General features: G+C 61.4%; 1 protein-coding gene and 1 long non-coding RNA gene across 2 annotated transcripts; one reads left to right on the plus strand and one right to left on the minus strand.

The window, feature by feature from the left end:
- Positions 1–542: 542 nt before the first annotated feature.
- On the minus strand, positions 543–25,921 carry Fam163b (family with sequence similarity 163 member B). The gene is made up of 3 exons (XM_027942194.3): positions 25,648–25,921; positions 3,292–3,407; positions 543–2,674 (listed from the first exon to the last, which is right to left on the minus strand). The coding sequence occupies exons 2-3, from the start codon at positions 3,382–3,384 to the stop codon at positions 2,267–2,269; spliced, it is 501 nt and encodes a 166-aa protein (XP_027797995.1). The 5' UTR covers positions 3,385–3,407; positions 25,648–25,921; the 3' UTR covers positions 543–2,266.
- LOC139701540 (uncharacterized) lies at positions 19,885–21,569 on the plus strand. The gene is made up of 3 exons (XR_011704063.1): positions 19,885–20,024; positions 20,395–20,489; positions 20,920–21,569. It is a non-coding gene; the product is annotated as an uncharacterized lncRNA (long non-coding RNA).
- Positions 25,922–27,876: the final 1,955 nt, after the last annotated feature.

Consider the following 27,876-nt stretch of genomic DNA (forward strand, 5'->3'; position numbering starts at 1 on the left):
GGCCCACAGTTGCTTGTCAGTCCCCTGCAATTTGGGGATGGACTGTCTCCAGCTGGAACCCAGAGCAGGGGCCACCTCAGTGCCTCGTTTCACCAGAACAGTTTCTGAGGGACTTGGGGCTTTGAGGGAACCGAGGCAGCCATCAGCCCGGGCACTCTTGCCCCTGTGTGTGCCTGCACCCATGGGCTACCATCCAGAGCAGTTGTTGGGCTCCGGCAGGAAAGTTCTAAGGTCCCCATTGCATCGATGCTAAAGCAGGCCCAGAGATGGTCAGCCTGTTGTCCCAGGTAACACAGCCCGTTACCCAGAAACTTTCTAGCAGCTCAGCACTGCAGTGGTGGTTCCATATCTCAGAAGATCACCTCTAGGGAACTAAAAAACACAGCGACTTGTTGAGGCAAGTCCTCCCAGAAAGCCACTCCCAGTCCCAGGCCCCGGACCCCACCTGCCAGATCAGAAAGGTGACTGTCTGACACTGGGCAGCTCCAGGAGGGGGGCTGCACGGCAGGAGCCCAAGCGCACTGAAGACACGGAGCAGCGGCTGCGAGACAAGGTTTATTGGCTTCGCTTTCCCAGGGAGCCCAGGGCTCCGCCAGCAGGCCCCGTCACGGCGGCATGGAGGGGGCTGGGAGGGGTGGTGCTTGTTTCAAGGAGATCTATGAACTACACCAGAGGGAAGAGGCCAGGAAGAAGGGAGGGACGTGGGAGGGCTGGGGAGTGCCCTTCGCCCCACCTCAGCGGATGCCCGGCGACTCCACAGGATGCAGGACAGGGTGGGATGGGATGCAGGCTCTGGGGGTGTGGGGAGCAGACTGCACAGGGCCCGGGGTGAACCCCACCACGGCCGAGGCGGGAGGAAGGAGGAAGAGGAGGGAGACTCGGTGCCCAGGCCGAGGCTCTCCACCAACTGCCCGGTCTCTGGAAACTCACGGGCACTGGAGTAAGAGGGCAAGGTCCTGCTCGGGCCTGGCTCGGGGCGGCCCGGCCCTTGAAGGCTTATCTTTAGGGAGGTGCCTGTGCTGAGCGCCCACCCACCCGTGGCTCCATGGTAGGACCTGGGGAGGGGGAGGCTCCCAGAGGGAAGGGGCTCTTGGGTCCTGCTGCCCAGAAAGAGAAAGTTGCCTTCTCCTGGCAGGACAGCTGTGCTTGGGTGGCAGTGGCGTGGGTGTGGGGCAGTGCCCCTGGCGGCCACTGGGCACCATCTCCTCCAGTGATAGAGAGGGCTAGAGAGGGGGCAAAAGTCCTGGGGAAACCTGGTTGGAGTTGGAGGACATGTGCTCCCACTCAGGAGCAGCGAGCTCTGGCTGGCTGGACCCACGGGGCACCAGCAGGGACTGGGCTTGGGGGGAAGAAGGTGGAAGGGGGTGGCCCAGTCTCCCTGGACCTGGTGGCTCCTGCTGAGAATCAGAGCTCGAAGGACCCTCTGAGGCCAGCCTCCCTCAGGCAGATGGGGAGGCTGAGGCCCATGGATGGGAAGGCCACCCAGGACTCCTGGTGAGTCGGGGGACCTTTGAACCCTGGGCCACGGCTCTGCCCACCTCCCTACCCCCCAGGTGTCTGCTTGCTGGCCTGGCCTAGGCTGGGGACCAGCTGTGCAGTGTCCCCTCTCCCTCTGCCTCCCTCCTCACCAGAAACAGACCAGGGGCCAAGTACACCAAGAACCTTGCTGTCCCTAAACTCTCCCTTCTGTCCATCTGCCAGGCATTTAGGGCAACAGTGTATCAGCCCCAGCAGGTGCCTGTAGGGGGTGGGGGCAGAAGGAGAGGGAGAGAGGGGGGAAGAAGGGGACCCGAGTTCAGGGGGCGTGGAGTCCCTGTTGTCCCCGGGAGGCCTGTGCTGCGGGGCCCCTGGCATCACAGAGGCCATCGCTTCCTGGCACAGGCAGGAAGACCAGGGCCCCGGGAGGGTATGGCATGGCCCAGGCCACACAGCCAGGGAGCTGAGTTGGGGCTGGAACCATGATCACCGTCCCGCACCTCCTGGAGGTAGGAGCCTGGCCCTGTGCCCAAGAGCCAGGCCCTGCCCTGCTCTGCCATCCCCACCTGCCCTGGCATCGGGCCTCTACCTGAAGCGGCCACACTGGGGTTCACTGAGCCTCATCCCTGCAGAGGGCTTGGGGCTCCTCATGCCTGGGGACCCCTGAGGACAGGGATGTGAGGAAGGCTGGGCTGAGCCCGGGCTTGGGCCTGGAGCCCTGGGGACATGCCATGGGTATTCTGTAGTGGCCTGGAGACCTTGTGTGGCAGTGCTGGGCGTGTGACAGCCGTCACACGTCCGTGCTGACACTGCGGCTCCGGGAGAAGGCCTCGCGCATGGCCGACAGGCGGTTGGGGTTGAGCGCCTGCAGGCCCCCGAAGCCCCCCGCGGGCAGCTCCAGGTCCTCCTGGCTGATGCTCTTATAGGCCACGCGCCCCCCGCCGTTGCGCACAGCCTCGTCCTCGTCCTCGGGCTCTTGCAGGAAGAAGGTTGGCGGCTCGTATTGGGAGCAGCTGCGGCAGAGTGTGCGGGCCTGTGGGGACTTCTGGCGGAAGGAGGTGGAGGCGGCCGGGTACAGCGCGGGCCCGTTGGTCAGCACGAGGTTGCGGTTGGAGTGCAGGGGGGGCAGGTGCGAGTGCACGGCGAAGTCCGGCTCCTCCTCGTCCTCTTCGGACTCGTCCTTCTTACAGCAGTAGTACTGTGGGAGAGGGTGACCGTGCTGCACGCCACTGCACGTGTACCTACAGGTTGGCCCACGCCAGAGGGTCCCCAGGGTTCAGGGCAGCCTTGCCGAGAGCCGGCCCGCTCACAACCACCTGCCAGTCTTGCTGGGGCCAGCGCTGCGCTCAGCACCTTGCAGTGGCTCATTCCCTCGTCCAGAAATCCCCATCTTCACTTTGCCAATGGAGACCGAGGATGGGGGCTGCAGAGCTGGGGTCCAAGCCCCATCCAGCCCCAGTGTCCAGTTGTGGACACTGCCCTGGGCCACCTCACCCTGCCCAGAAGGCTCCCCACCTCAGGAGGACACAGGGCCTCCGGAGGCACCAAAGCACGGGCAGGCCGGGGAGCATGCAGGGCGGCCCCTCTCGCCTCTGCCCTCCCCCTGGGCAGCTGTGTGCCCCCCGCTCAGTGCCTTGTCCTCTCTGAGCCTTGGAGAAAGCCCTGGGTGAGTGAGCAGGTGGCCATGGACCCTGAGCCTGGCAGGTGGAGTCCTCGCCAGTGCTGTCTGCTGGGCTCCTCCTCTGAGATCTGGCTGTCCCTTCTTGGAGCCTCTTGGGCCTCCCCTGCCTGGCCCTACCCTGCCCTGGGGGGTACCTGGAGCCGGCAGTAGCACAGAACTGCGATGATGCAGAGCAGAATCACAGTCGCCAAGATGCCCCCGGTGATGACCACAGTCCCGGCTGTCATCCGCCCTCTTCTCCATCAACAGCCTGTGAAAACACCAGCAGCCCCGCGGGGTCACCCAGACCTCTGTGCAGAAGACACCCTTCTATTTCAGAAAGGAAAGAAACTAGCCAAATGGGAGCAGGTACCCGCGGACATGCATATGACAGGTAAGGGCTCAGGTTGGAAACAGGGCAGGTGGGAGGAGACGAAGCCCCCTGAGGTCTCTGCCAGCCCCTTCCCACCCCAGCCTGTTTCTCATCTGCAAAAGGTGGGAGCTGCTAGCACAGTTCTGTCAAGATCTTGCACTCAGCAGTGAGCTGGGCTCCGGGTCCTGTGACCTGTTTCTTGCCTTCTCACCTAACTCAACCATTCTTCTTTTTCTGAATCATTAAATTTCGGGTGCAACGTAATTTCTGATCATAATCCATTGTTTAACGTGACTGATGCTTTTTCATTTAAATATCAATAGTAACAGAATGCTTGGACATCGGACATAAAATCTACTATCTTCAATTTTTGGGGGGGTGCTGGATATTGAATCCAGGGGTGCTCTACCACTGAGCTACACCCCAGCCCATTTATTTATTTAACTTTTGAGACAGGGTCTTGCTAAGTTGCCCAGGCTGACCTCCAACTTGTGATCCTCCTGCCTCAGCCTCCCCAGTCACTGGGATTACAGGTGTGTTCCACTGAGCCTGGCCACTGTTTTTAATTGTACAGTCTAGCACTGTCAAGAAGATTCACTCTTAAGATTTTTTTTTTAATCTTACAAAACTGAAAGCCAATTCCTTTTTGATATCTAGGCTGTTTACACTGAGAAAAAATATTTTTAATGATGTTTAGGGTAGGGGGGCTCCTGGATCACAGAACCTACCTCAATGCTCTCTTCGGGACATATTGTCAGAGGTGGGAATTTGGGCTCAGGGACTTCCTGCCTGGAGCCCTGCCGTGGACATGGCCCAGCACATGAACGCGGGAGGCAGACTGACCCTGGAGCCCATGCCCCCTCCCATGAGCATCTGCTCACTTTTCAAGGTGTGGGCGCGCAAGGTTCAGCAACCCCGTCATGAGTTCTGGTCGTCCCCACGCCCTCTCGCGAGCCAGTGGAGTGGCCGGAGTGGGCGACAGACCCCTTCCCCTATTCCCCAGTCTTTTTTTGGCAGGGGCCGAGTGGCGGGAGTGACTGGAGTTTTGCAAGATCCCAGAGCGAGCCAGTTTACCCACCAACACTGGCGCCAAACTGACAGATGAGGACTTAGCAAAGCACCCAGCCTGCGTGCTCCAGGGGCTCCGGGATGCCTGCTCCCGGCCGGCTTGTGCCTCAGCATGTGCTGGCCTCCAGGCCAGTTCTCACAAGCCCTCCTCCTGTCTCCCTGCGCCACCAGGGAGGAAAGCCACCACCGGCCTGTGCGCTGGGTGCGCGGGGCCTCACCGCCCAGGCGCTTGCTCCTCTGTGGCGCTTGGCTTCTGCCTCACGGTCAGGCGGCCTCTGCTCCTCTCTGGTCCTGCTGTTGCCTTACCCGGGGGTTCAGAGGCTTGGCCCAGCTTTCCCACCAGATGGCTTGGGCAGCCTGAGCCAGTCCAGACAGGCTAGTCCATGGGGACACGCGGAACGGCCACTTCAGATGCGGTCCATTCCCCGGCCGTTCACCCTGGTGCTTCCGAGGGAAGTGCAGAAGAGCCTCCCGTGCGTCCCAGACTGCTGGCCCGGAGCAGCCGTAAGGAAGGGGCCAGTCTCACCTCTAGCCACTTGCAGAACAAGCTGTGACCCTTAGTTCCTGTCTGTTTTCAGCGTCACCGTGACACCACAGACTCGCTGATGAATCTGGATCCTGCAGTCACTCCTTCTGGTGTTCAGTGGCCCCCCTGCCTGGGACTGTGGGTCTGCAGGCCCCTCTGGCGGCTCCTGGGTCGCTCTGGTGGGACCCCAGGGATGGCCCCACAGGGTGGTTCTCAGACAAGGCTGGGCGGGGTGCCCGCAGCTCCTGGGTATTTCCTGCTGGTGCGACTGTAGGGTCGGGTCTGCGCTCGAGGCGCTGAGCCTGGTGGTGTCCGTGGTGGGCAGCTTGTTTTCCACTTAGGTCAGCGTACCTGTCCTCTCCTCTACGTGACCGTCTTCAAAATAACACCACCAGTGGGTTCACTAACAACGCTTCTGAACCGAGTTTGGGTTTCTATCCTTTTTGTGCCGGCCCCTTTAGGTTCGCACAGTCAGGAGACGGTTTCAAACTCACTGGAAAGACCTCAGAGCAGTTCCCCCACCAACTTCACACCTGTGGGCCTTTATTTTTCTCTCTTTTTAAAAATTTTAAATGAATTTAATTTTGCTCATTAATCATAGAAAACATTTGGTCCCAAAGTCCACAGTGTGACACCATGGGCATTCGGTCTGGCTTCTGCCCCTGCCCCTCCCCTGCGTGCCCCCAGAGGTGACAGTCCCACTCAACTCCGGGCTCAGCCTCCCATGGCTTCTCCCCACCCAGACCAGGCGCACTCCTTGCCTTTCACACGCAGGGGCTTTTCCTGCATCGTCTCTGACCTTCCTCTGCGTCTCCTGCTGTCTTTCCCTGGATGGCACGGGGCTGGCCTGGCCTCCTGGCAGCCACCTCGCACCTGGCACATGGAGGAGCCCGCTCCCGGCTGCCCCGTGGGGGCACGAGCACAGGCGCCCACCGCCCCTTTCCCAGGCCCTCGCAGACGCTGGCAGGACAAGCTCCGTGTGCACGTCCCTGGAGGGCTTGGGGGGTCTGCTAGAGCCGCTGGGATTCGGGTTGATCAACCCTCCTCCAAGAATGCACGAGAATAACCGGCAGGCAAGGTCTGGCTGGGGTGGGGGAGGCCTCCGGGTGTCCCCGCCGACTCTGAGCCAGGTTTGCGAAGGTTAACAACAGGCAGGGAGGTGCCCGTGGAGGGGGGACACGGACACATACCGACAGAGGGGCTTGCTGGGACACAGGGGCCTGGAACCCGGCCCCTTGACAGGAAGACAGCAAGAGAGGATCCAGACAGACACACAGGCAACTCCAGATACAGGCAGACAGAGCAAGGTGCAGACAGCCTGCTGCAGACAGACCCAAAACAGCAGAGCCAGGCGGAGACGGACAAACGGCCAGACACACAGGACAGAGACGGAGCCAGGGACCTCACACGCTCCTGGGAGCTCTGCCTGGCAGCTCCAGTCCCACACAATTCCCCAGGTGGCTCAGGCCAGCTGGCCAGCTGGCCCTGCTGGGGACACAGGCTGACAGGCAGGATCCAGGGAGGCACCATCTCTGCAGAGGTGAGCTGAGGCCAAGCAGGCAGGTGCCCTGGCATGGGGCTCAACTGTCCTGCCCTCTGCCCACTTTGGGTCTCACAGGGTCACTGATATGTCCTTGACCTTCCCCTGAGGTTGCAGAAGGGACTCTGGGGAGTCCTCCTCTGTGATCAGGAGGACAGCCTGAGGAGGAGAGGTCAGATGCTGGGACTCTGAGGTCACTGGGGAGGAGACTGAGGCCCAGGATAGGCAGGGGCCTCCCAGGAGTCCAGCCAAGCCCCAGTGTCCCATTAGGCCAAGCTGGACGGCAGGCATCGTCCTGGAGACAGGCCTCTCTTGCAGCTGAGAGCCTCAGCAGTCCTCACTACCTGTGGGGACCACAGGGTCTCGACACAGAGGCCATTCCTGCCCATTGTCCTGTGTGGCACTTTCCAGGGTGGCCTTCCTCTCTGTGGGATGCAAACTGCTGACTGGAGGGATGGCGTGACCTGTCAGGCCCCAGCAGCAGGATGAGGAGGCGGGGTGGGTCAGGGCCAGTGGTCATGACCATCCACCTCAGGGCAGGGCAGTGCCCTCTGCGGCTCCCTCTCCCTACTGTCAAGGCCCACGTCTGCGCGAGTGCCCTGGACCCCATGGCACGCTCATGTGTGGGACCCTGAGCCCTGTCTCTGTGACCCTCCTCTCTGCACCCTGCCCCTGGTGCCCAGTTGTACCCCTACTGCTGCCTGCTGGCCATAGCTCACTGGGGCTGGAGTGGACGTGTGCCCCAGGCTGGCTTCTCTCCTGAGAGATGGAACAGGTCCCTGCTGGTCCCAGGACCTGGGCAGACATAGCGGTCTAGCTGTGGCCAGGGCTGGCATTTTGTGCCATGTGTGTGGACAGCCAGCAGGAACTGGCCCCAGGGGAACAGGACAGATACAGACGTGGAGAAACCTGTCCTCTGCTGGGGTCCTGACCCAGGTGCGAGACCCTCCCCTGGGAAGACACAGCTGAGTGGGCTTCTGATATTTGCCCCAGAGCAGACAGTCATGGCCCTGCTGCCTCCAAGGGGTCTCACTAAACTTGGGGAGGCGAGAGAGAGGACCTGGGTATTGTTAGCTGTCGTGATGGGCTGAATGCAGTCACTGACCACAGCTGGGGCTCTAGGCTGGGGCCAGGTTCCCCAGGGAGCACGTGCCTGGCTGGGCCCCAGGAGATGGGTCGGGGAGTAAGACACAAAGATCAGGACTGTGGTGCTGAGGCCCTTGGGACAGGCAGGCAGGGGCTCCAGAGAGTGCACTCGAGGGACCCTGACCTGCCGGCCCCGCTCGGCCTCCAGTGGGCTACAACAACTGGGCACTGGGGACTCTGCACCAGGGCAGGTGCACTGTCAGACAGTGTCTCTCCCTGGGCCTATGTCCTTCCTTGGGTCACTGTGAGAACTGGCCATGCTCCTAGGCCAGAGATGGTCCCTGGCTCTGCCTGGCCCCTGGGGCCTGAGCTGCGTCTCCTCTGGGCCTGGGTTCTTTCCAGCGGCAGGCAGCCGGGAAGGGTGCCGGCTCAGGCCAGGTGCCCAGGGCTGTCAGCAGCAGCCGCTCCAACACCCGGCCTGTCCAGCTGGAGCGTCTCCGCCTCGCTCCGCAGATACACGCTCAGGGAACAGCAACGCCCGTGCTGGGTGCCAGGTTCCAGGGCCAGGCCCGACACAGACGCACACGCTCCTGGCAGCTCCATTCGTGCCCGGGCCTGACATCATCGCAGTTAACTCCAAACAGTCCCAAGGGTGAAGGTGCCATTGTCCCCTGGCCCTGCCCTTGCCTCCTCTCTGCTCTGGCTGTGCCACTCGCTGGGATGCCCTTCCCTCTGACTCCCACTGAAGCCAGGCACGTGCCATCCTCCTCCAGAAAGCCTTCCTGGACTTCACCGAGCCTCAGAACCTCAAATGCCAGTCCTGGGAGGGACCACGCCCCTCCACGCAGTGGAAGAACATAACCCTGAGCTCCCCCCGCCTCCTGCATCCTGCTGCCCCCTCAATCTTCCAGGCAGGGACTCTGCCCCGCCATGCCCCCCAGGCCCGCGTCTGCTGGGGCGTTCAGCTGGCTGTGGCCTGGGTCAGAAGCCTCCCTCTGGCCCATGCCCTCATCCACACAGGCAGGCAGTTTTAGCCAATGGACTCCTCCCACTCCAGGACCTCGGTGGCTCAGCCACAGGACACCCTTAGAGGGTCATGATGGGAAAGAGTGCCAAGAGGCCGCTGGAGACGGCAGGGGAAGGGACACAGAGCCTCTGCTCATGCTGGCCGGGGACACAGCACCCAGGCACCAGTCCTGAGACCAAGCAAGCTGCTGCCTGGGAGATGAAGGGAGGGTTTGAGGCCCAGGGCTGCAGACGGAGCATTAGATGCTGGGAAGCTTCCTGGAGGAGGTGGCCCCTGACTGGTCCAGGAAGAGGACCGTCTAGACTGTGCTGGGCCTGCCGGGCGGGGAACAGCACAGGCCGCCTCCGAGGCAGCGAAGTGCCAGGCGGCCCCGTGACAGCCTGGCAGGGCGGCCACCGCCTGTTTGCCACCCAGCAGCAATTCTGAAGCCACCTGCTGCCAGCCAGCGATTCCGTGGGGCTCGCTGAACTGTTGCTCTGCCCCCTGGGACCATAAACGGCTTCAAAGCTTTATAAACCCTGCTTCCCACCCCACCCCACCCCAGCTTCCACAAGGGCAGGCTGTGAGATGGGCCCTCTGCTTCCCTCCACCCTGGAGCCTGTGCAGGGGGCCCTGCCCATAGCCCCTGTCTCGTCTGGGCAGCCGAGCGGACAGGCTCTGTTGTCTGCACACCAACCATCAGGCGGTGGCTGGGCGGGGCAGAGGCAGGAAGCACCTGGCGGCAGAGCCAGACCGGCCTCCACCTGCCTCCCTGCCTCCCGGCGGAGTCTCACAGCCTTCTGCTGTGCTGCTGCCCTCGACCACAGGACACACGCTCTCACGTCCTGCCCTTCTCCCAGCTCCATCTTTCTGTGTCCCCTCTTGCCCATCTCGCACTAGCCTCGAAGGCCGCGAGGCTACAGCCTCCGTGGTTTGTTTCATGTGTCCACCCCAGCCCCGCAGCAAAGCTTGATGAAGCTTCTGTCTGCCGGCTCTCCTGAGGTGCCCAGCGCTCCGGTAGGACCGAGAAGCCAAGCCTGGCCAGGCCCGCCGGCCCCTGTAGCCCAGGGCCTTCCAATCCCTGGGACCAGAGCTGGGGGCCTGGTGAACATGGCTTCCAGGCTGCGGCGAGCCCGGGACCTGCTGGCTTAACAAGTGTCCTTCCAACCAAGTGACGTTGGGGCCACTCATCTCCAGATGGAGAAAGCGAGGCTGGGGCAGAGAGGGCTGGCTTTGAGGGGCCAGGACAGGGCCGGGCTGGGAATCCGCGCTTGTGGCCTCTGAGGCTCCCCTCAGTGTGGCGTTCTCTGAGGGCTCTGGGGACTGAGATCCTTGCTCCACAAACGCATCCCATCTGGTTTCAAAGTGCTCCCGCTACCTGGAAGCCCAAGGGCCCGTGGTCCTGGAGCAGAGCAGAGCGGCCCGCAGAGTTCCTGTCTAGACCTCCTCCACATTTGTTCCTAATTTCACGCTCTGCGGGCTCCTGGATTCCTGCGCTGCGCTCGGTAATAAACAGACAGGGAAGTGCAGCAGCGACGGCTGCCCCAGCTGGGCTCCGAGATGTTATCCAGAGCCGGCCAGGGACGGCCTCACAGAGGGGCACCGGGGGCACTGGGAACGCCTGCCCCCAAGTGCAGTCTGCAGCCCAGACCAGCCCCTGGAGCTCAGCAGGCCAGGGCCAGGGAGGGCCCAGCCGGGTTCCCAGGGGCTCTCATTCTGTCGGGAACCAAGAAAATGCCCACAGTTGAGGAATTAGTGCATCCAGGCCCGGGATGGGGGCGGGCTGCTCAGGAAACATGTGGTGCCCTGGCTTGCCAGCTTGCTAGTCTGGGCTCCCTGAGGGGTCCCAGAAAGAGCACAGAGACCCGGACATTCCATCCAACATCTCTGGTGCTTTCTGGATGTGCTAAAATTCTCCCTGGGCCCTAGATGAGGCGCCCTGGGGTCAGCCTGAGCGCAGAGCCTCACCCTCAGTTCCCTGCCCTGCCCTGAGCCGGGCCCACAGTGGGTGCTCCGCGTGAGCCAGTGACAGACGGACCGCCTCTGGTGCCCTTGAGCTCCAGGAGAGGGGAGGGAACACCCCTGCAGACCCTGCAGAGCCGGGGGGCAGCTGGGAGGGAGGCGGGGATGAGGTGGTGGGAAGGGGCTCCCTTCTGGCTCGGGCCTTACTTCAGCAATGGCAGGGCTGGTAAGAACCATGCCCGTGGCCTCCTGAGCCACCTGCCTCATGCGCTGGACGTGTCTGATGCCCAGGTCCCCTCTGGGGCTTCCCCAGGTTAATGGCTTTCCCTGGTGGCAGAGGAAATGCCTGTCACAGATGGGAAGCTGCTGTCTGGGAGGCAGTGGCTCTCAAGCCACTGGACGGAAGGAAACCTTGATCCACATTCTCTGAAAGTACACTGAGGCCAGAAGGGAGCAGTGGCCCAAGGAGACAGGAAACCCGTGTCCTGCTCTGAGCCCAGGGGCCTGTCGGAGCCCAAGCCTGCCAAAATCCATGTCACAAGGCCACCTCAGGACCTGCGCCTCAGGCCAAGAGCTGAAAAGCCAGAGGAGGCCCAGCACTCCAGCCTGGCTGGTGCTGGGAAGGGGACCAGAGTAGGGGGCAGCTGTGGGCTGGAGGAGAGGAGCTGGAGCAGAGGCCATGGTCAGGGGATGCCGGGCCCCAGGGCCATGTCCAGGACCCAGGACCCTGGAGGAGGCCGGTGTCTGTGCAGTTGGCCTGGCAGGGGTCGGAGCCTCTGCACCGGCTAGAGGAAGGAGGCATCTCAGCTGGGGCCCATCCCACACTTCCTGACAGGGGTCCAGGTCCGAGGGCAGCAGCCTCCAACTCGCCAGGGCTCACAGGCCCGGGCACGTGCAACGACCCCAGGCCCACAGTGGGCAGGCCGGTCTGCAGCACAGGTGCAGGGCTGATGGTGGCTGGGGGCAGAGGAGGCCCTGGCTCAGCATGGCCTGGACAGCACTCTGGGCCTCATGAAGATGAGGTCACTACCCACCATCAGCATGGCTGGAACTGGCTGCCTATTTGAGGGGGGCTGTCCCCCTCACCTGGGAGTCAGCCTGTCTCAAATCCTAGTTCCCACCCAGGCTAGCAAACTCTCTGCCCAGGACGGGGGTAGCCTGGGCTGTGCCCACACGCAGGGTGCAGGGACAAGCTCAGCAGTGGAGGGTCTAGCCTCCTCCCTCCTTGTCCAAAGGGGTGGTCGAGGCCCACGGAGAAGGAGCCTTGCCCAGGACACCCACACATCTCCTTAGTGACCCAAGCTGCCTCCAGCCCCCAGGGGATGGGGACCAGAGGGTGGGAGGAGGCCCACAGCAGCATCTGGATGGAGAGCTGCAGCTGTCCTGGAGCCCCCAGGCCTCTCCTGTCCAGCCTCACGTGTGTTCATGAGGACAACGGGGTTCACACCCACCTCGGGCGCCCCAGCCTCTGCCCTGGCTGATTCCAGCACAGTGAGGATGCTCAGGAACGTCCTGGGCCTGACCCTGCCCCCAGGGTCCCCACCCAACTCCTAGTCCCTCTGCTGAACTTCCTGGCTCACTCAGGCTGGCTCCTCACGACGGGAAGCCCACCTGTGGCACAGAGCCTCTGCGCAGGACAGCACGGCACCTCCCACAGTGCCCAACCCTGGGGCAGTCCAGCAGGGTTATGTCAGCCCATTGATAGACAATGAACCCAAAGAAAAGGCACACAGTAGGGGTCAGTGGGCGGGGTGACATGGTGCCTACCCTGGTGTGTTCACACCTTGCTCCCTGCCTGAAGCAGGGAAGGACACAGCACCACAGCCTCCTCCCCCCACGTCCTGCAGAAGAGCCCCTAGAGGACAAGGACCTTCTCCAGTCTACAGTCCTCCGGCCACCAGGGGTCCGCACAGCGAGCGCACACAGTAGGGGCTACCTCTGTGCTGTTTAATGGGGTTGGGCAAGCAGGGCAGGGCTCTGGGTGTGCAGAGGGTTGTTCCAGGTGTGGGAAGGGGTCTTGCCCTGTGGCCTCCACAGTCACCTGCCTGCCCCCTAGAGCCTCCTGGGCAGGTGGGGGTGGGGCCACAGCAGGCTCAGAGCTGCAGGCCAGGCCAGGGGGCGGAGGAGCTGCCACATTCAAGAACCCAGCAGTGTGTCAGGAAACGGGTGGGAGGCCAGAGGAGCCCCAGCTCAGCTGCAGATGGGTTGACTTTTCTCCCCCTTAAAAATAACCATGCACACAAGTTGAGTTTTTAAAACCCCTTCTGCTGCCGGACTTAAGTGGGGGCTCTTTGGTTTTGTTTTGTCTCGTTTTAGTTTTTGAAGTTTCACTTCCTCTTGTAGGAACCGAACGTGACAGGAGGGTGCCGGGCAGGGGCCGCAGCACACCAAGTATCAAGCTCACACCTTCCCAGGCACCTGCGTCGGGGCTGGGAGCATCCTCATGCAAAGGCGGGAAGCCAAGGCAGAGTCGGGGAGCACAGCCAGGACCCGATCCAGGCCTCAGCCCACCGCCTGGCTCAGCAGCTGGAGTTCAACTTCAGTGTCCAGCAAGGCCCTCAGGATACAGGCCCCACGGAGCGGAGTGGCAAGGGCTCGGGGCCTTGGTGGGACTCGCCCTGCGTCCTCAGTGGGTAGGTGCAGGCCAAGCTCCTGGCCCCTCAGCCACAGAGCTGCCCAGGGAACAAAGGCTTGGGGTGCCATGAGGCAGTGGGCCCAGTCGGGCAGGCCGCCCTCCTGGAGGTCCTCTGCAGAGCTGGCCCACCACCCTGGCCTGAGGGGCATGGCAGACATGAGCAGGTTCCACAGTCCATCCTGAGCCGCTTGATCTCTGGTCCTTCCCACCTGGGCACCCAGATGGATCAGCCACACCCACCCTCACTGCAGCACCAACCAGGGCCTGCTGCCTGTCCCGGCCACGGGACGCTCCCTCACCAGACGCCTAGTGGCTACTACGTGCCTGATGCCGGAGGGACCCTGCCCGCTTGTGCGCTGGGTCAAGGGGGCAGGCGGCAGATCGCAGCGGGTGTCGGCCCTCTCTTATCTTCTCCCTGGGCTGGGGTCACCGGGTGGCCCACCTCAGCCTCTCTGCCCACGCCACTGTGCACACAAGGCACCTGGACGGCCACTCGTCCTCCCAACCTCCAGGGCCCAGTGGGTCCTGCACAAGTTTCCTAAACAGCCCAGGGTCCAGACTCGGCCTGCTTCAGCCCATGGCCACTGTCCACAGACACCCTTAGGCCACGGCCATTGTCCATAGACACCCTCAGGGAGCCCCCACCACAGCCCTCCATGTTCCTGCCACCAGAAGGCGGGCTGCAGCGTAGGGCTCCAGGCAGCTGGGTGCCACCTCTCCCCCATCCCCGGTCACCCCTGACACCAAGTCGGCCCAGGTCAGCAACATGTGGGTGGGACCCCAACTCTCCTCCATGGTGTCCGTGTGACCGTGGGCCTCAGTCTCTCCCTCTTTGAGACAAGACATCTATGCCAGCTTCCAGCCAGCCTCCTGCCTCCATTGCTCCATGGAGCCTGGCTGTGTGCCAAGCACTGGGCTGTGCTGGGACAGTGACAAACGGGGACACGGCCCCTGCCTGGTCGGGGGGCCCAGAGAGCAGCAGGCTGGATGCACACCCCTGGCGCAGACCTTGCCTGCTGCCCATGGCCTGGCAGTGCTGGTGCTGATCTGTCCTGTGTGGTGCTCTGGGTAGGTCACACCCACTGCTCCCCCAGCACAGGGTGCCACGAGAGCCATCTGCGATGACAAGTGGCCGTGTGGGAAGGGCTCCAGCCCTGTGGGGCCTGCAGAGCTGGGGGGCATTTCTATATGTGTTTTTTTATTTTATTTTTTAACAAACCCAGACCACCCTGTGGACCATGCTGCTGCGTATTTTCCTGTTATCAGCTCACTGAGAGCCGTTTCCAGAACAGCCCTGAGGTTTCCTCCATCCACCTCCTCCAGGGTGTCCTCCCCCACTGCCTCTACTGATTGAGGGCCTGACCAGTGATGTCAGGAGGGAGGACAGAGAGCGCTCGCCACCTCCACAGACCCCGGGCCTCATCTCCCGACGCCCTCGGCTGCAGCCAGGTGCCCTTCCTCCCGGATCACTCTGTGTTGGTTGTCCGCCTGTCTTGGGCGCTGGGCTGCCTGGGGAACGGGCTGCCGGAGCACACTCTGGGCACACAGGACCAGACCCTCAGCCCCTGTGCATCTCTCTACAACTCCTTGGGGCTGTGCCTCTCCAGACTCCTTGCTGCCTCTCCTCCTGACCCCCAAGCGCCATGGGTCCCTCCCACGGTACTGTCACCCAGCTTCCGACCCAGACCATCTTCCAGAAACAGGCTTCCCCTCTGCAACCCCAGCCTGCCCCTTACTCCCCGGCCCTGCCTGGCCACCTTACTGTGACGTTCTGGAATGGGGGTCGCTGGGGATAGGGGCTCTGGCAGCTCTGCTCCTCTTGTTTTGTCCCAGTGTACACTCTCAGTTGACCGGCAGTGCTGGCTGGAGAGTGGGGTCCTGAGGTCAGAGCTGACTGCGGGGAGGGCACGTGGTGTGGTGATGGGCGCGAGGCCTCAGGTGAGAGGGGCGGTGTGGCTGGAGGAGGGTGCCCTCGCAGGACTCTGGGGGCTGGATGCAGTGAGGGGCAGGGAGTCAGGTGACCTAGGGCTCCTGGCCTTGGCAGCTGTCCAGGGGAGGCACCAGGGGGACACTGCAAGAGGCGCTGCAGCAGGAGCCCAGGAAGGCTCTGCATCTCCCGGGGATTTCTTACCCTCCGTGTCTCAGCCCAGTGACGACAATGAAGAAGTTGCCAGGACCCTCCTCATCACCAGGAGGACCAGCCCTCATTACAGAGAATAGCCACAAACCACAGAGGTCGAAGGACTGTCTGTCCAGGACAAAACTGAAACAATGGCATTCAAAGCACTGGACATCAGATGATGAAGGAAAGTGACTTTCAAGACAGGAGAAGAAACAAAGGGGGCCCTCTGATCATCTAGTGTCCTGCCTGGTCAGTGCCTGGTCAGCTTGCAGAGGAATCGGGGGGAGCTGCATCTCTCTGAGTTGAGGGCAGAGGGCTGGGAGCCCAAGGAGGCCAGAGCAGCCAGAGCTTCAGGACACAGCACTGTAGAGGAGAGCCCGGAGCCGGCAGAGGCCCTGCAGTGGTCAGCTGAGGACAGGTCAGCACACACGAGAGCAGAACGACCTGTGGCCCGAGGGAGAGAACCACTTGAGGGGGCTTTAGGGAGCAGTACCTGAAGCTCAGGCAGGTCCAGAAATAGCTCCCGTCCCGTCGGACAGGAAGGCATCTTAACCCACGTAGCACCAGGAAGGGAAACCGGGAGGGTTTTGACTAAAAACTGCTCTGGTCTTGCCCAACAAGGCTTAAAAAGCCAGACCTGAAAAGATCAAGCATTTCCCAACGACCTAACTGCATCGCAGAACAGAGCTCACACATGCATAAGGGAATAAAGTACCCAGCACCCAACATGGTAAAATTCACAACGTCTGGCGTCCAGTGAAAAGTTCCTCAAATGCAAAGAAGAAGAAGAAAAAGCAAATCCCAGTGACGAGAAAAACCAGTCTCTGAAACTAGCCCAGAGATGGCCCAAGAATGGAATTAGGATACAAGACTGTTAAAAGCTACTGTCTGTAGCACCAGGGGAAGCACCAGGGGGGAACAGAGTGTGAACTGGAAATGTAAATGACATGAAAGTGTCTAACCTCCAAAGATGAAAACTCGGCCCTGGTTAAGGTGTGGAATACATCATGGGGTCCATATCAGGTTGGACATTACCGGAGGCTCGGCCTGCAGACTTGCAATAGAAACCACCCAGGTGAAGCAGAGAGCGAAAGGAGACAGAAGAAACCAAACAGTGAATGGACGGCCTCAGTGAGACGTGGGAGACGTCAAGGGGCCTGAGCCGATGTGTGCAATTACAATCCCCAGGAAAATGATCAGAGGAAACATTGGCTGGAAAATTTCCAGATGGGACAATGACTCTGAAGCCACAAGGCCAAAAGGCTCAAGGAACCACCAACGTGAAGAAAACAACAAGGAACAATATAACCAAAGCCCTCGAAACCACCAATAAAGAGAAAAACGAATGCAGACGCCCTGCAGGGGGAAAGCAAGCGTGACCGCAGACTTCTCACTGGGCAGTGGGAACCGGGAGGCGGTGGGTGACCTCTGAGAGTGCCAAGAAATAAGAGGCACCGCCCACCTGACATTTCCACCTGGAAAAAACGAAGCAGAACAAAACCCTTTCCAACATGAAGTGGAAATAAAGGGTGGCATCAGCACCGCCTCCCCTGCCAGGGCCCAGGGCCCCACAGCTCAGCTCCTTTCCCGCTGTTTGGGACCTGTCGGAGGCAGATTCTTATTTTCTCCTGAGGTTTGGGTCCCTGCTGGCCCAACTTGGGCAGGTGATGGCATCCAGGAACCAGGCTCAGGATTCTTGGGCCTCCAGAGCTCACAAAATCCAGCTGAGTGGCCTGCCTGGGAGCCCCATGGGAAGCACTCTGTTCTGGTGGGGCCGGGTGACGTCTGTCCTGTCCTGGGGAGGCCCAGTGTGAGGGACAGCAGCTCCACAGGGTGTCTTCACACTGGGGACCCCCACCTTGTGAGTGCAGGCCCTCAGAGCAAGTGGGGAGACATGGGGATGGGTACAGGGCAAGCCATGTGCACAGTGACCTCGTTCTGCCACCACACAGGTCACCACAGGAGTGTGAAAGCAAAAGTCCGTGTACTTAACAACCCGGGATGCATGGAGGTCACAGGCAGTCTCCAAGGCTCTGTGTGCTGAGCGAGGGGTGGGGCTCTCCTTGCCCCGGCGCAGGGTCTCCGCGCCCCAGGTGGCCCACGTGAGCATGGCTCAGCTCTGACATGCAAACCGCCACCTTCACAGCACTGAACACGGGCAGGATGCGTAAAGCAGGGGCCATGTGAGCGAGAACCAGCCGTTGTGAGCTGCTCTTCCAGGAGGCCCAAGGAAGCTGCTCACGGTGGTCAGAGGAGCGGGACACCACAGCGGTGAGTTGGCAGCATGGGTGCCGCCCCTGGGAGGGGCAGGCATCCTCTTGAAGCCTGAGTCGTGCCTCTGCTGAGTGAGGATCTGGCCGGTGTAGGAAGCGGGGTTGCTCCTTCCTGCCCACCTGCTGCAGAGGGCACGGGTGTGTGTGTCTCATCGAAGGTGAATGAAGAACAGGACAGGGACAAGGACCAAGCAGCCAGGATCCCACAGAGCCTGGAGGCCTGTCCAGCAACCAAAGGGAGGATGTGGGCTGCTGCTACCTGTCCCTGCTTTGGTACTTTCCTTCAAAGTACAGGTGGGCACTCAGCACATCTGGCCTAACCAGGAGCCCGCCTGTCCCCTGCACCCGGCCCATATCTGATCTCCCCCCTGTGGAGCTTGAGAGGGGGCATGTGGTGGGCACTGCTGGGTGGGTGGGACCAGAGGGCAGGAGGACCATGGGCAGCCAGAGGACGCAGGAGCGTGTGCGGGAGGTCTGAGGGGTGTTGTCACGGATGCCCAGAATCTTCAAGGAAAGTTCTAGAGTCTTAGGAGGTCAGGACATGTGCACAGCAGATGCCCCGAATCTGAGAACCCCAAATCCCTTTCTTTTGGGTATGGAGGGACTTTGGAAGTGACTCAGTTTAATCACAAGTGCGCAAACAACTGCAGAGGCTTCCTCCCCACTGAAGCAAGGACCCGGCGGGCGGCTCACTAGAGCCACCAGAGCTTGTCTACGAAGCGCGTCCAGCTCCTGATGGGGTCCAGACTTCTGCTTCCATCCAGGTCACCCCAAGTGCCCTCTCAAGTGAAAGGCAGGAGATCGCTGAGGAGGGCTTCAGCTGCTACCCTCTTAGCTGGGGCAGCGGAGCCCTGAGCACCCACCACCCCGTGTCCCTCACCCCCCTCACTCCTTCATTAGTCCATTCGTCCCAGGGTGGATGGCCACTGCCTGGACCCAGAGGCTGGAGGTGCTGCTGGCCCTCTCTCAGCCTCTGGGCCTCTCCATGGGGCTGAGCTGGCTACTCTGCTGTAACTTATGTGGACGGTGTGGCCACCTGAGCCAGGCCTGGTGGCCGAGGCCTCCTGGAGCAATTTTGTTCTCACATCAACTTTCTCTTTTAAAGAGTGGGCCCAGCTGCTCTTAAGCCAGCGTGGGTGTGTTGAGTGGAGACCCTGGTCAGCGCTGTCACTGCACAACCGACCTGGGCCGGCCCGGGAGGCCTGCAGCCCTGCAGAACTGCCTTCTGACAGCTGAGGACCCTGCCACGGGGTGGGGGGGGGGGGAGGCGCTGGTGACAGACCCTGCTGGACGCCCTCTGAGCCCCTCCTTCCCAGTGGGTGTTGTGCTGGTTTGGGGTATTTTGAGGGAAGGTCCTGATGGGAACAGATGCCATTTCTGGCTCTAAATATGGGAATCCGTCCAGGGGGGCCACACAGAGGACCCTGCACAACAGGCTGGCCCTCCCAACCACAGGAACGGCCCTGCTGCCCAGCAAGTGTGGACCAAGTGCCCCTGGTGAGCACACACCGTGCAGGTGGTGGACAGGGTCAGCAGTCTCCCCATGGAGAAGACTGACAGGGAGGAACCCCAGAGCCAACTGTTGGTGCCTGGGATGGTGTCACAGGGCCACTGGGAGGTGGCAGGACAGGGGTATGTCCCTGAGAGGCTGATGAAGGAGCAGAGACCTGGCACTGGCCAGGCAAGGTCCTCAGGCAGTGGGTAGCAGGAGGGAGGGCCCTCAGGGAAGAAGGGTCTCGGAGTACAGAAGCCAGTCAGCACACAGGAACACAGCAGGGGAGGCCAGGGGAGTGGGGTCTGTCCCAGTGGGGCTCCCTGGGCCCCTTCAAGGGTCTGGGTACAGCTAGGACTGGGTGGGCTGTAAGTGAGGATCCTCGGCCAAGCCTGACACAGGGCCATTCCGCAGGCCCCACCTGACTGTAGGCAGAGACCCCAGACCCCACCCTCAGGTCCCATTTGTCAAGGGCCTACCCGGTGTCTGGGATCTTCGATGGTGACTGGAGGGGGAAAAGCCCGCAGAGAGGTTTAATAACCTGCCTCAGCTCACCAGCAGGGAAGAGCCGGGTCCTGGCTCCCTGCCCCTCCCCCACGCCTCTGCTCCTCCCCCTCCCCCTCCCCCCATCCCTCCCCCACTCCCTCCCTCTCTCCTGATCAATGAAGAACCAGGCAGGCGGAAAGTGATGGCAGAACAGAGATAAACGACCCCACAAGTGATACCCAGATGCTGTGTTGTAAGACGACCCTGGAGAAGCCTGTTTGGGGACCAGAGCGACTCTCACGAGGGAGGCTCCACGAAGGTAAAATCTAGTTTGAATTTCATAAGTGGGTTCACACGGAGACAGGAGGCCCAGGGGAGCCCCAAGGCGGGCTGACCTCAGCAGGCCACGAGGTGCCCGCGAGGCAGGGAAACTAGGATTTTTAAGCAAACTAGAGTTTTTCCTCCACTGCCTCCCCTCAAGCTGGATTTGGATCATTAGATCCCAGAATCCCCCTCTCAAAGCAGTGGCCGGCTTTGACCTGCTCAGAGCCGGAGGTGGTTGCCGGCCCTGGTGGGCCCTCCTGAAAGTCCTTGGGGTCTGCCTAGCTTCGGAGCTGGGCCGTGAACAGGAGCCTCCAGGGGGCACTTGCCTTTGAAATGGAAAAATGAACATCTTTATTTTGCCTTAGGAAAGTTCCCTAATGCACCACGTGGGCCGGCGTCTGCCAACGCCAAGGAGAGGAATTGGGAAACACGGTGTAAACACGCCATCTCCAGCCGCAAGGTGAGGCCTCGTGGGCAGGGAGCTCCTGGGGCCCTGCAGGCCGCCGCCCCCACCCGCCCCCGGCAGCCTCGTGCCCACTTCAGGCCACTCTTGGCAAAACACTGAGAGCCAGCGCTAGGGGATGCGTGGCAGGCACCACACAGGGCTGGCAGCTGGAGAGCCCAGGGAGCAAGGAGGGCACGGCGGCCTCAGCCCACCCAGGAGGGCAGCGCACTGAGGCCAGGGCAGGAGTGAGGCCTCAGCCCTCGTCCTCTTAAAGGGTCCAAAGCGACAAGATGAAGGGGAAGCAGCTTCCACTAAGGCAGCAGGGAAATTCAGGGGCATCTTTAGCAGGCCACCGTCACCAGATGGTCTCCCCCGCCTCCAGTGACGGCAGGCATGCCCCTGCTCTCTGCCACACCTGCGCCCTCACTCCGTACTCTCCTTGCAGCTAAGTTCTGCCTCCAGGGAGCCTTCCAAGACTGCTCCAGCCCAGGGCTACCTTCCCCAGATCTGGGACACCTGCCTCCTGTACCCAAGTTACAGTCCATGGAGAACTGTCCTGCACCGTGTCTAATCCTACTCCCAGTGCACCCCCAAATCAAGTCTACATAAACCCAAGCTGTGCATGGCCTGCAGGACCATCGCTAATCCATCCAGGGAAGGCCATGAGGAGGGGTGAGCAGTTCAGTCAGGGCACTAGCCGAGCATGCACAGACATGGGGCAGAAAGGAGGGGGCAGAGGACAAGGGGGAGCACCGGTGGATAGGATGGTCCTGTGTGACTCCCATGTGGCCAACACAGCCACCTGCAGAGCTAGTGCAGGTGTGGACCTCAGCCAGGGGCTAGGGCCTTTGACTTTGTAGGCAATGAACCCAAACAAGCAGGATGGCCTCATTTCTCTCTTTGGGCAGGCGGGTATCGCGTTTATTAAAATGGCACGATGTAGATTAAACTGAATGTGTGTTAGATAAACACTAACGTGGCATAAAAGGTGAAGTCACCTGTTAGGTAATTGGACAGCTTTCTGTTGTAGCGGCCTGTGTGTTTTCTAGAACCAGGGGCACATGGAGTCCCCCAGGAGAGTGGAAGGGGCTGGGCGCCTGCACCCTCCACCTTCCCTGGATGCTGATGCCGCTGGTCCTGGTTCTCAGGCCACAGATTTGTGGTTGTAAGTTACATGTAACAAAACAAAAGAGTGGACTCTTCCCCATGGGTCCCAGATGCAGGCCCAGCAGACAGGCAAGGCCAACCCGGGACTGCCCGAGGGGTCGTCTTTGCCTGTGGAAACCTTGGACCTGGCTGGGAAGCACCAAGACGCAGGTGGCAATGGCTCTGCTCATTCACGACCTCACAGCCAGGGAGCCAGTGCCATCTCACGGTGGGCACTGCCTGCTTGTGAGGGGCAGCCCTGTGGCCAGTCTGCCCAAGGCCACCTTCTGGCACCACCATGGCTTCCCCGGGTACACCTGGCCCGGAAGAGGTTTCACTAGTGCTCAGCAGTGAGGGTCCCCCCCATCCCCGGCCCATCGCATGATACATCCTCCCATGTGGATATAACTATTGGCATTTTATGAATAAAGAATCTGGGCCCAGAGAGGTGAAGTAACTTTAACAGGGACTCACAGCTTGGACACAGACAGCTCTGGTCAGGCCTAAAGGCTATGCTCTTACAGCATGGCCTCACTGCCAACTCGGCAGCCAGGGAATGTGACAGATGTGGCTGCAGCCCTGGGAGCCTGGTTTGTGCTGGGACCACTGTCCAGTCCCTGGACAGCCAGCTCCTAGTCCTCCCTACTGGCCCAGCCCCCTGGGAGAGCTGAGCACATGGTCACAGGTGACTGGCTGCCACTACCTGGGACCACCTTCATCGAGGACAGTAGCAACATCCTGCCAGGGCAGGACGTATGGCCTGGTGCTACGCTGGTCCTGAATACAGTCCTCCTCCAGGTGCTCGCATACCCAGGCTCCTCACTGCTTACGTGCAGCCCACCCAGTGTCCAGACCTGGCTCAGTCTCCAGCTTAGCCTCTGCTTAGAGTTTTATGGAAGTGACGCCTGTCCTGTCCTGGCCATCTGCCCACTGCCCCAACATACATCCGGCAGCCCTGAATGTGCCCGGCATCTGACTGCCTCTGGCCACCCTGGTCCAGGCCTCCTCGCTCCCCTGCTGCAGCTTCCTCCCAGGGTCCCCTGCCTCTTGCCACCCCTCCAAGTCACCCTCCATGCTGCAGCCACTGAGTGTCCTCTAAAGACCAGTTCTGACCCTAACCCCAGGCGTGGACTTGATAAAGCCCTCCTCTGAGCAGGGCTTATGGGCCTGGTCTGTCTGACTCCTGTCCCCCTCTAGCCCCAATTACACGACCCCCGGGAAGCGGGGACCCAGGAGCCGTGTGTGGCCCAGGAGCACAGGGCCCAGGACCCCTCAGCCAGGAAGCCGCAAGCTGGGCTCTGACCCAGACCTGGTCTGAGTTCTGGGTTCTTGCCACAGCCCACCTCTCCCCAGGCAGCAGGAGCAGCCCCTCATAGGCCTTCCTGACCCCAGCAAGGGGCCTGGACCAAGGCCTGGAGGTGGAGAGGATTCGACAGCTTGAACCCAATGAGGGGACCTAGTTCCCATGGGACAAAGAGCTCTGACAGCAGACTTCACCCTGCAGCTGGCACCTCCGTGTCCAAGGGGAAGGAGAGGGACTGGCAAGGGTGGGAGGCTCCAGCCTCGTCAAAGCCCTCTGGAGCAATCCCAAGGGGCTGAGAGCAAGAAAGACCAGCACAGACTGCCTGCCGCCTGCTCAGGTGGGCCCCACAGCCTCGCCCAGTTCACAGGTGCCCAGGTGCCCACCCTGTGTGGGTGGGGAGCAGAAGCACCCATCTGCAGATGAGGCCCTAAGTGACTCACCCAGACACGGCCTGGAGCCCACCCTCTCCACCACACACCACAGTGTCCTGACGCACGGGTTGGGGCTTTGCTGCTTTGGAATGGGAGGTGGCAGCAGAGTGGCAGCTAAGAGGAGGACAGGAGGGGCCAGCTGCCAATCTGCTTCCCCTTCTGCCCGGAGAGTTTCGAGCTGGACGCGATTGACTGGGATGTGGTCCATCTCCCCTCCGAGAGCTGTAATTACTCCTCTCTGGATCCCACTGCCCCGGCTCTGTATGTCAGCCCACGTGGTGGGACCCGAGGCACACGGCAGCCAGGGGCCCGGCCACAAAGCCTCACCCTAAACCAGCCCTGGCAACCTAGAGCTGGCCCTGAGTGTGCAAGATGGGGGTGAGAGGGGGTGGGGCTGGCAGGGACTGGGGGCTGGGACTCAGGTTGGCCTGAGATGTCCAAACCGCTCCTCACTCCCTCACCACCAGGACAACAAGAGAATGGGCTGTGGCTCCCCCCGGCCTTGGCCACTCCATCCAGGGCTACGAGGAACAGAGCCGTGGAGGCCTCCAGGGGACAGAGGGTGATCTATCCCCTCCTGGCACAGATGGGGGCTAGGTCTAGAAAGGGAGCGTTACTGGTCCAAGGTCACCCAGAAAGGCGACTCTTCTGCCCGTGCCCACCCTTCCCCGGTACCCTTGCCCATGTTGCCCAACTGCACGGGCACCAGCAGTGGGTGTCTGGGGCTCCCGCCCCACCTGCTGGAGAGGTGGGGCAGGAAGCAGCACTTCCCTCCGCTGTGTTCCTCCCAGCTTACGTGCCCTGGAGACCAGCGAGGTGAGGTTCGCAGAGCTCCCCACTCCCTCCCCAGGCCCTGGGGCACTGAGGCTGGGATGGCCTGTGGGTCCTCCCCAGACCGCAGCCTGCAGGAGCCTTTCCAAGCTTGCCAAGTGAGTCCAGATGAGCCAGCCTCCCAGGAAACCCAGGGGACAGGGCCCAAAACCTGGGCAGAGACTGCTGTTGTGTTTCTCCCCAGCATCACGCAGACGCAACGCGATGCCCGCCAAGGCGGAAAGAGGAAGGGAAGCTCAGGCTGGCTGAGCCTGGCTGCAGCCGTGACGAACTTTCCCCAGCTCCAGCAGAGCTACCGGTACTTCACAGGCGGTGCAGAGTTCAAGCCGCCCACCCCACAGCCCAGAGGGGTCTGGTGGCGAGAGCCTTGGTCACCTGGGCCCTGTTCACAATTCTAGTTCGGGGGGAAGGGGAAGACCGTGTGTGTGCGTTCCGAGCAAGGCTGAACTTCTCAGGAGCTGGAAGTTCCCACTGTCCCTGTAAGCCCCCCAGGAGCCTGGCTGGCATGGCAGAGGGCAGTGCACAGAGAAGCCTGGTGCTGTCCCTCCACTCTCCTGAACTCTGGCTTCCTGGTGTGGGGCACTGGAGGCATGCAGGGGCTCGGGCTTCCAGGACAGTCCCTTTGGCCTGGAGAAAGGTCCATGAGGGTGACTCTGGAGTTCTTTGTCTCAGAGCCACAGATGCACACTGGCAGGACCACACCTGCCCACCGTCCTGGCCTGGATGGGTCATGGCACTGAGCCTGTGGAGGTGAAGGAGCTGGGGGGTGGCGATGAAGCTGCTCTTGGATTTTTTTTTTTTTTTATGTGCTTGGAATTTTTTCATTCCTGACTGAGAAAATGCAAATGTCAGTCTGGTACCCCTGCTTCTGTCCCCACTACTTAAGCTGAGGTTTCACACAGACAAACATGGGCATGAAGTGGTGCCCGAGGCAGGTTTTGAGTTCAGCTCCACCACTCACTGTGTGACCTTGGGCAAGGGACCAAACTTCTCTGGGCCTCAGTTTCTTCATCTGTCAAATGGGACCTATGACCCTATCTCAGGGGTGCCGGGCAGGTCAAGTGCCCAGTGTGGTGCCTGCCTGACAGATGGTAAGTCTCAGGAATGGAAAAGGTCTCAGGTCCTGGCAGCAGAGAACGGGGGCAGGTTTCCAAGCAGCTCTTTGGCAAACTTTCCCTCCCCACCCCCCTACCCCAGGCCACTGTTGGAGGGAAATGAAGCCTCCCTTCCCACAGTGGTCTCCTAGCCTCTCCCTTAGGCCCCCATGCCCAGCGCAGTTCACTTTGAAGGTGGACCATGATGGGACAGGAAGTGCTGGCCCCGTATCTACGTGGGACAGGGGGTCTGGGGGCAAGGTGGCTGGGGCAGACTGCAGTGGGTGAGTTGGGCACTGAGCTGGGGCTTCCCAGCCTGCGACGTCTGCTCCCACACCCGCTGACCCGCGCGCCCGCTCGGCCCTTACCTTGAACCATGGGAACGGCGCTGCCCGGCCGAGGACTTGGGCGCACGTGACGGGGCGGCCGGGCGGGCGTCTGTTCCGGGCAGGGCGCAGCTAGGAGCGGCGACCGGAGCCCAGGCCACGTCTGCGGCTCCTGCTGGGGCCGGGCGGGCGAGGCGGGGGCCGAGAGGCCCCAGAAGGACCCCGGAAGGCGACTGCGTGGCCAGGAGGGAGTCCCTGCCAGCTGCGCGTTGCGGCCGCGGCTCCGGACGCCCGGGCTGGATCCCTGCAAGCGGCACGCGCGGCTCCAACCCAGTCCCGGGCTCGGGGCGCGCGCGGGCGGGGAGGGCGCGCGCACGAGCCGGGCCGGGAGCGCGCGCCGCAGCCCCGCGCACCGTCGGCGGGGGCTGCCGGGAGCGGCCCGGGAGCTGTCCCCGGTGCTGACGGCTAGCCCGCGGTCTTGGGGCTGCGCGATCTCCCGCGGGGCCTGGGCGCCCCGGGCCCGCCCGCGCCCTGCGGGGCCCCCTCTGCTCCTCGCCTGCGGTTTCCCTGGCGCTCGGTTCCCACGGCTCAGGGCTCCCAGTCGGCAGCTGCTGCCTATGGACAGTGCAGCCTGGGTCAAGTTCCTGGTCCTCGGTGCTGGGGCTAACAGTAGGGCCTTTAAGGATGGTCTGATAGTGAAATTCGGAGACATCCAGAGGCACAGCACATCTAAAGTGCTTAGTACACGCTCGCCCTTGTTACTCGTTCAGTTCTCTGGGTGAGCCACACACAGGGATGGAGGCAGAGGCTAGGCCTATCCTGCCCTGTCTGGCTGGTGTTCTGGGTGTGTGGCTGCTTCCCAATCTCCCAGACATCTGTAGGGGAGGGAAGCAGACCTCTGCTACCTACCCCAAAGCACAGCCCTTGGGGTCTTCAGCTGGAAGTTAAAGCAAGACAGGTCTGAGCTGGGTACAAGAGAGAACGTTCTGGCCCTTCCACCTTTTAGGGGCAGGGGCCCTGTCTCTGCAGATGCTCAGGTGGAGGCTGCACTCACAGGGACCCTAAGCTGAAAGAAGCCTGGAATGAAGAAGCCTTTGAGTTAGTACATGTAGTGCCCCAAGACTGGGCCGCGCTCTCGGCAAGCACTGTGTGAATGGGAGGTTTTACTAGTCTTGACCGCGAGTTCTCTGTAAGTGGTTATATGCAAGTAGGAGGAGCCTCACTTGAGCCCCAATCTAGAGATGAGCATGCCAGCGACAGTCTGAAGCCACCTCCCCATTGCAGGCGGGTTGAGCCCCAGTCAAGTACAGGGGCAAGAGTGTGCGTGGGTGCTCACACCCAGACAGACTCCAGAAGCCCGGCCTGCTGCCTCCCCTGCTGGATTCCCTGGCAAGGCCCCCTGCTGAGTTTCTCTGAGCTGGTCAGGTCCCTTTGGCCTCAAGTTTGCTTAGAACAAACAAGGAAAGTCCTCATCTCTCTTAACTAATGGGAAGAGCTGGTCCCTGTCCTGTGAGTGTCTCTGGCCCTTCCAAGCAGGATAATTAAACGTCACCTGCCTCATTTCCCAAGGGGCCAGTGACTGTGTTTGCCTTATCAATCAACTGCACGTGGCGCAGTGCCTGCCTCTGCCGGGCATCTCTGTCACGGTGAGTGGCATTCGTCATGTGCTTCACACGTCCTGAGCTCGGGGCTGAGTGCCTTTGGCGTGCTGTGCCATTCAGTCCTCCTGGTGATCTGGGAGAGGTGCTGCCGTAGTTACCCCGGCCTGCAGGGGCCACCTTCAGGATCGCTGGCAGCAGAACGGAGCTGGTTCTGACTGACACCCAACATGGGCTCCTGGCACCCTGTCCAGCTTTTCCATGTTCTTTCCCAAGACCTCACCTAGAAAAAGGATGGCGAACAGGAATAGAAATTCCTACAGGGGAGGGCGGCGGGAGGAAGGTAGGAAGAGCCAGCCAATCGGGGCCCAGCAGTCGGCACAGGAACCTTCAAGCCAACGTTTTCAGTCACAATTCCCATTGTGGCAATGGTGTTTTTATTTCAGGGTTGCTTAGATCCTGGTGAATGTGTGCCAGGAATTTCAAATCAGCATGACGGCCAACCCTGCCCTCGACAACCAGCCACCCTTTGCTTCTTTCTGTGTCCACTCTTCATTCAAACTCCATGGCATTTTCAGCCGTGGGTCTGAGCAGCAAAACACCCAAGGAAGGGGCCCAGGCGTAGCTCTGGCCTCCAGGACAAGGGCTTCCTTCTCAGGCTGTGCAGAGAGGT

The sequence above is a fragment of the Marmota flaviventris genome, chromosome 13 (assembly GCF_047511675.1).
Source record: "Marmota flaviventris isolate mMarFla1 chromosome 13, mMarFla1.hap1, whole genome shotgun sequence".
Taxonomy (NCBI): domain Eukaryota; kingdom Metazoa; phylum Chordata; class Mammalia; order Rodentia; family Sciuridae; genus Marmota; species Marmota flaviventris.